This window comes from Vollenhovia emeryi, unplaced genomic scaffold (assembly GCF_000949405.1).
Source record: "Vollenhovia emeryi isolate VEMERY1.0 unplaced genomic scaffold, V.emery_V1.0 DF939185.1, whole genome shotgun sequence".
NCBI classification, from domain to species: Eukaryota; Metazoa; Arthropoda; class Insecta; order Hymenoptera; family Formicidae; genus Vollenhovia; species Vollenhovia emeryi.
Genome location: NW_011967181.1, coordinates 413,108 through 420,550, shown reverse-complemented (window position 1 = coordinate 420,550; position 7,443 = coordinate 413,108). Strand labels below are relative to the sequence as shown.

The following is a 7,443-nucleotide window of genomic DNA, read 5'->3' as shown; positions in this document are numbered from 1 at the left end:
ATTCGAGATGGTTTTATCGCAGCCTCTTGCGCGTAAGCGTGAACGAGAGTCTAATCGCAAAAAAGGAGTATATATATATATACACGTACACACGCGCATACACATACAAATAACGAAATATGAAAGTACATGAAAGTAGCACAAAGACCGGAAAATCACCATCGGCAATCTGCGCGTTATCAACTGTCGGCGCGGATCGATACGCAATTACGCCGGCTGGATACATTTCGATCCTGCAACATATTTTGACTGGAAACGAAACGGCTGTTGCGAGTGCACCGGGCGGTGCACTATATATAGGTATATTATTGCCTTACACGAACAAAAACATAACAAGAAAAATGTTATTGTGATTGAAATTCGTATTACGCGATAGCGAAGCCTATGAAAACGCAGGCTCCGCGAGAGAGTACTCGATGTACTCGGGGAAAAAAAGGGTTACGCGACAGAAAAAAAATAATATGCCCTCGATATGAGCGTCGCTTGATACAATAACCCGTCCTCATCCTCGTCCTCCTCCTTCTGCGCCTCGCTCCGGAGCGAGGAAACGCGCCTCTCGCTCGGAGCGTTTCTCCACGGCGGAAAATACGCGAGACACAGATATTTGACGGAATTCCGTTTTCAACGCGACAAATGGTGTACTTCCCTTGTGAGGCGGATAGGAGATCCGTCGCGCGCTTGCCACGCGCGGCGGGAGAAGAAAGCGTGGAGAAATTGACACATATCTCGAAGAGGACGAAGACCCCCGGCGATTTTTTGGCGCGCCCCGACCTTGACTCCGCGTGGTTTATCCCTGGAAAGAGATGACGAAGGGAATCCCGAATAACGTCGAGAATCGAGGACGAGTGCGGCGAAAAAGTAGTAGCCGGCCCTCACGCATGTTTAAACGACGGATTTCCTCGCGGTTTTTCCCCCCGAGCGTAATTCGGAGCAAGCTCATTCGTCAACTGTATAAGTTGATACAAGTCTCGGCGTCGTGGACACAGGTCTTAACGGACGTGAGACGAGAGTTTACCGACAGTCCGTCAATAAATACAGTTTTTCTAACGTCTTAGGCCCGGTTTCACCAAACGTCGCTCAACTTTAATCTTAGTTCAATTCATGTTCGTCTTTTTCTAGAGTAACAGTTGGAAAAAGACGAAGAACGAATTAAGCTAAGCTTAAAGTTAAGCGACGTTGGTGAAACCGGGCCTTACAAGTCAGCGGAACAAAATGAGCAGAACCAATTGTAATTCATATTTTTATTTGTCGCTCGTTCGTTTGTTGCTAAAGAAGAGAAAAAATGAGAAGAGACTTATTAGAAGAATTGGTTCTACTTATTTTGTTCCGCTAACTCGTGAGGCGTAGCCATACGAGGACAAAGTATCCCTTTTTTCTTTGACTTTTAAGAGCACTCCTCTTTGACAAGTTTACATCTTCTACAAACTTTTACACGATTTCTCGGCGTGAGACAAGACAGCCTGTCTTTGATTTGTGACTCAAAATGGTATCTCGATGTGCAATTTTAATTCGCGACGCGCAGCGACCGGATGGAAAACTGAGGCAAGCCTCGGCTCTTTCCATGATGAAAACGCGAGTCACGTGTCGGGCCTCCGTATTATTATTTCCGAATCCAATGTGAGCACACGGCACTACGATACGCTCAAAGTAGATCCTTCCGATATATTTTTCGTACAGACTCCGAGAGGTAGGTCGCCGTCGCACACAAAACTGCATAGCTACGCGGATACAACTTTTTTTAATTTATCCTGAGAATCATGCAATCGTGGGGCAGCACGGCACTTCCAAGAATTTTATGAGTTTTTCAAATTTTACCATACATTTTACTGGTAGAATGTATGGAAAAATTTCAAACTGTCGTAAAGTTGTTCAAAATGCCACGTTGCCCCACGATTACATTTTTTTTTCGGGGTAAATTTTAGGAGAAAATCCTCTTCGTGTACATACGCCTAAATCAATATGGCGACCCAATGCTCGACGCTCATTGGCTTAGACAGTTCTTATGCTATGCGTATGCAGCTGTGCAATTTTGTGTACGATAAGCCGTACGATACTTTGCGTCGTGCGATTTCGAGCGCGACTCGCGCGGGACATTGCGTTTGTATCCGTTAATCGAGTAGAAAAAGCGCGTTTCATACCAAGTAGTGCGTTAAGGCCCTTAAATGTACGTGTCGTATTACGAGTAAGTGTTTACGAGTCTGTAAATATGTACATAATTTTCATCGTTATTAAAATTATTCACTATTATACGCCGTCGTGTATCGAATATGCACCTCGTCCCGCGGACGCCCCGCTTGCAATTATAATGAAAATATTTATCTGTCCTCATTATTTCCCGCCCATTTGTTCTCTCGCGGCTACAAGATCGCGTCTCAGTTGTAATTATCGCGAGAAATTCGCCAATCAGGCGCACTCCCTACGTTGCGTCGCAAGAAAAGGGAGCGAACACATTTCCGTTTCATATTTTATTACTTCTTTCTGGCAGCCATGTTTCAAGCGACGGGTGAATCCAGTATCGACATAAGATTGGCAGAAATAAAGAAAAAACCAGTCACTTACCTTTTTCCTCGTGTCTGCTCGGCCTGTGATGCTCCGTTCCGTTCGCCTCCGGAAAAATATCCTCCGATGCCACGCCACGCAGACACTCGTTGTTCCGTTCCGGATTCAGGCCGAGGGCAGCAAAATTAGCGATCCAGAAAGTTCTTCTTCCGCTCGTTCCAGCGTCACTTCACTTTCCGAAAGAGACGTCCGCGGCACTGACGCGGCTTTCGAATCGAATAGTCACTTTGGTCCGACGCGTTCGACGGGGAACGCGGCGAGTTATCTCCCGTCGCAAAAACCGTCCACGACGCGGTGATTTTCCACCGGTAACCTCACCCGTCGCGTTATTTCCCGCGCGATGATGCGAGTCGCGCACTTTTCGAATTCGTTGGCGACGCAGTTTGGCCTCGGGCGGCTTCGCGCGACCTCGGCTCGTCTCGGCTCTCGGCGTCATGATCTTTTCAGAAATCCAAAATGGAATCTTCGATATGCCGAGGTCGAAAATGGTATTTTCGGAGAAGAATGCCGCGACGGATTCTCCAATTCAGATTCAACACGCGTCTGACAAAGAACGACGAGGCCGCTCATCGTCCGATTTCGTATCGATGCCTGCGCTTTTCACACTAATTTCCGCACGACACACGCGTCGCGCATACTTTCCGAGTCCGTTCGCGACACTTCGGGCGGCTTTTCTACACTCCTCGCGGATCTTGTGAGTGCACTCTAGTAGCTCGGGCGCCCCTTCAGCTTTGACCGTTGAATTTTCGGAGAACGACGGACTCTCCGAGTCAGATCACACGCGCCCGATAAAGAACGACGAAGCTGTCCTCGTTTGAAGCCACTTATCGCCCGATTTCGTGCCGATACCTTCACTTCTCGCACTACTTTCCGCGCGACGCACTTTCGTTCGCGAGACTCCGGACCGTTTATCTACACTCTTCTCGGTTCCTGTGTTACGAAGTGTACGTACCAGTAGCTGGGGCGCTGTGACCGTTGAATCCTCGGGGAGCGACGCCGCGACGGACTCTCGAGCTCAGATTTCACACTCGTCTGATGGAGAGCGGCGGAGCTGCCTTCGTCCGAAGCCGTTGATCGTCCAATTTCGCGCCGGCATCTTCACTTTTCCCGTTACTTGTTCACTTTTCGCGATGCGCAATACGCTTTCGAAATTCTTCAAGCAACCGACTACTACGCTGGTCAAGTTGGCTGCTGCAGTCAGGTTCGCCAACTTTGTCCAAGTCGGACTAGCAACATTGAGAAACTAAATTTCCACACAAGGTCTGTTCGTGTCACATTCCCTAGCACGCTCCTGTTTGCGCCAACCTTTGACTATATAATCATGGACTGCTAGTTGCCTCCACTTTGCCTGGTCTAAAGCCCGCTGCAGACGATGCTATTTTTCCTGCTGGATTGCTTGTGATTTAGTAAATTACTATCATTGCACCACTCAGCATTCAGGATTCCTAGTAATTTACTAAATTGCAAGCAATCCAGCAGGAAAAATAGCATCGTCTGCAGCGGGCTTAACACGTAATCAACATCACGAGTGCCGCCATAGGATAAATGGCAGAAAATCGAAACACTAAGTCAGATTTAATGGTAAAACAGGACCATTTCAGGACCAATTATATTATAATTGGTTCTGAACTCTGATAAACATGATAAAACAGCACGACATAAGCTATATTCTATCTCTGTCTTCTGTCCTGTTTTACCATTAAATCTGACTTAGTGTTTCGATTTTCTGCCATTTATCCTATGGTGGCGCTCGTGATGTTGATTACAGCCTGAATGCGGCAACTAGCAGTCCATGATTATATAGTCAAAGGCGCCAACGACCAATACCGTCGTGATATTCGTCTCGATTTAATCGTCGCGACAATATAACTTAAACGCGATTAATACACGTTAATAACTTTTGTAAGAGACGATCGCGTTACGAGGAGCGACACGCAAAAACACGCGGAACGTCTGCCTCGCTCGACTCGACCGCGCCGACTGACTCGGCGTACAAAAACTGTTTTCGACCGAGGTGTTTACGGCGCTACGTCATTTCTTGGAATCGAGGCCGGCGCTCGGCGCCCGACTGACTCGGCACAAAAACTGTTTTCGACCGAGGTGTTTACTTACGGCGCTACGTCATTTCTTCGAATCGACGCCGGCGTTCGGCGCCCGACATTCCAACAATTTTCGCGATTGATTTATTTGAATAACCGACGAAAATTTTTCAAGTATGACGTGGAGAGATCCATGGTTGAAAGATATCCTCTTAATTAAGACAGACTAAATGTAGGCAATTCTGTCCATAAAATCGGATATATTTAGTCCGGACTCTCACCAAAAGGGAAATTTGCTGATAAAATCGAATATATCCAGGGGCTCGATTCTTGAATTTATTCGAAGGAGAAACGTATGCGAAAATTCTGCTCTTACAGAAAAGTTGCAAGTTGATTGGCTATTCGCATGGCTTTAACCAATCGACTTTCAACTTTTCTGTCAGAGCAGAATATCCGTATACGTTTCTTCTTCGAATGATTTCGAGAATCGGGCCCCAGACTCGCACCTAGCCGAGCTTTTAGCGAAGTGTCTATTAAGTAATCTGTGGCTGGAGCATGTTGGGGCATTCGCCGCGAACAGACCTACAAATTTTTATCGTAATAAAACGCAGTTAAAGCCCGCTGCAGACGATGCTATTTTTCCTGCTGGATTGCTTGCAATGTAATAAATTACTATCGTTGCACTATTCAGCACTCAGGATTCCTAGTAATTTAATAAATTGCAAGCGATCCAGCAGGAAAAATAGCATCGTCTGCAGCGGGCTTTATTGATGGATGTTTTAATAAAATTCGCTTCGTTTTTTTACCGCATTATATTGTACGTTAATAAAATTATGACCAATCAAGTTATTCGCTAGGACGAAATGAGAAAATATTAAACGTAGTTTCTTTGTACTATTTATCACTTTTCAGTATTTGATTCAATAAGTGATGACTCGAAACAGTATAATTTGTTATTTAACTAGCTAAAAATATTGATCGATAATAATTTGCCCAATCAAAAGTTACCAAACTCCCGTTGTCGAAACTTGTTTCCTTGGTTAGACGTGGCCGTGTTGGATCCAGATGGAGCCAGGAGTCATAAGAAGAAACTTGTTTCCGCTCTGCGTTGCTGTATTCTATGAGAAAGCTAGGTTAGCGTAAACCTAACCTTCTCAGGCCTTTCCCGTTTTCGACATATTAACGAGCGGTACGTATCATGCGGAGAATCCGCGTTTTTCACGATAATCGTCAACGAGACGAGCGTAATACGAAAACTGATTAATCATTGACGGTTTTCCGGATTGCGAGAGTGCAATATTTTTAAGTACCAGGTACAAGCGGAGTAACTTATGGCTGGAGTGATTTAGGTTACTGTCTGTTGTTTCAGTGATACGCTAAACATCCAAAATGTCTATCCGACCGGTCTATCGACCTAAAATCGTGAAGAAAAGGACAAAGAAATTTATCAGGCATCAGAGTGATAGATACGATAAACTCAAGGTGAGCATATCTTTCACCTTGTACTTTCGAATTGCACAAACGTGCTTGTGAAGTTAGGTTATATTGCACAGCATAATTATGTAGTAATTTATACATGTATTGTTGTTTTTCGAAAGATTGTTCTTAAAAAATTAGTCAATTGCTAGCGTAAAAGGTATGTACAAGATATGCCGTGTACATTTTGCAGCGCAACTGGCGAAAACCGAAAGGTATCGATAATAGAGTCCGCAGGCGTTTCAAGGGCCAATACTTGATGCCCAGCATCGGTTATGGAAGCAACAAGAAGACGCGTCACATGCTACCAACTGGCTTCCGCAAGGTCCTCGTACACAACATGAAGGTAAATGTCTCTTTCAAAAAGAATTGCCGTCTAAAAATCAATGAGCCTGAAATCTGAATAATGATTTAACAAATTAATAAAGTTCATAAGGCTCTCGTGTGACGTACCATAAATTTGAAGGAATAAGGAGAAACTGAAGAGCTGTGACAGGATGTTAAATGTCTAGATAATTCTTATTTTTAATTGATTGCGAAAAATATTACCTCGGCCACGGTTTGAATCTGGATCTCCTCTCACTATGCGGGCGTCTCTCCAATTTGACCACCGAGCATGTACACAACATGCTTAGTGAGAGGAAGGTCCAGGTTCAAACCCTAGCTGAGTTAATATTTAGTCTCTTTAGTCCTCATCCCTTCGAATCTATATTCAACTTTTTACTAAAATTTTGAACAGCTTTTTTGCAATGTAAAAATATCTATTTCAAGATTTTTCATTGTTACGACTCAAAATATGTAAGTAGTATTATGCAAGTTGGCTCCAGATAGAAAACGAGTACATTAACTTTTGCAGCTTCGTATTCTGTTTGTATATTTCTTGCCCAAGTACAAAGACTGATTCTTTACAGGAACTGGAAGTTTTAATGATGCAAAACCGCAAGTTCTGCGCAGAGATTGCGCATGGCGTTAGCAGCAAGAAGAGGAAAACTATTGTTGAGCGTGCTCAACAACTTTCAATACGTGTAACAAACGCCAGTGCACGTTTGCGCTCGGAAGAGAACGAGTAAGCATTACTTTTCGTGTATTTTGGCAATAAAATATTGAAAACATATGTCTAGTCTTCTATAATTTTTCAGTCGATATCTTCGACCATTCCACCTAAATGTTCTTAAAATTTACAAGATAAAAATGTTGGTTTGCAAGTATATGACAGTAATAAGTCTTTTAGCATTGCAATGTTCTATTGAAATCGATTGTTATGTACATTTATCAATTTACTTAGTTGATTACATAATAACGAATTGTATGATTTTCTGACACGTAAAAAAGAAAAATAGGGAAATTCTGTGGGTATTCAATCTGATAG

At 43.9% G+C, this 7,443-nt stretch overlaps 2 protein-coding genes across 2 annotated transcripts in view; one reads left to right on the top strand and one right to left on the bottom strand.

The window, feature by feature from the left end:
- The window catches only part of LOC105562642, a 198,274-nt gene extending 193,315 nt beyond the window's left edge, over positions 1 to 4,959 (bottom strand). The window contains exons 1-2 of the mRNA XM_012013644.1: positions 4,378 to 4,959; positions 2,560 to 3,864 (exon numbers count right to left, since the gene is read on the bottom strand). The gene's annotated coding sequence lies outside the window, so the exon portion shown is untranslated. The remainder of the gene's footprint in view (positions 1 to 2,559; positions 3,865 to 4,377) is intronic.
- Positions 4,960 to 5,684: 725 nt separating this feature from the next.
- Positions 5,685 to 7,188, top strand: LOC105562641 (60S ribosomal protein L32). The gene is made up of 4 exons (XM_012013642.1): positions 5,685 to 5,787; positions 5,968 to 6,080; positions 6,268 to 6,420; positions 6,986 to 7,188. The coding sequence occupies exons 2-4, from the start codon at positions 5,988 to 5,990 to the stop codon at positions 7,142 to 7,144; spliced, it is 405 nt and encodes a 134-aa protein (XP_011869032.1). The 5' UTR covers positions 5,685 to 5,787; positions 5,968 to 5,987; the 3' UTR covers positions 7,145 to 7,188.
- The last annotated feature ends 255 nt before the right edge of the window (positions 7,189 to 7,443 follow it).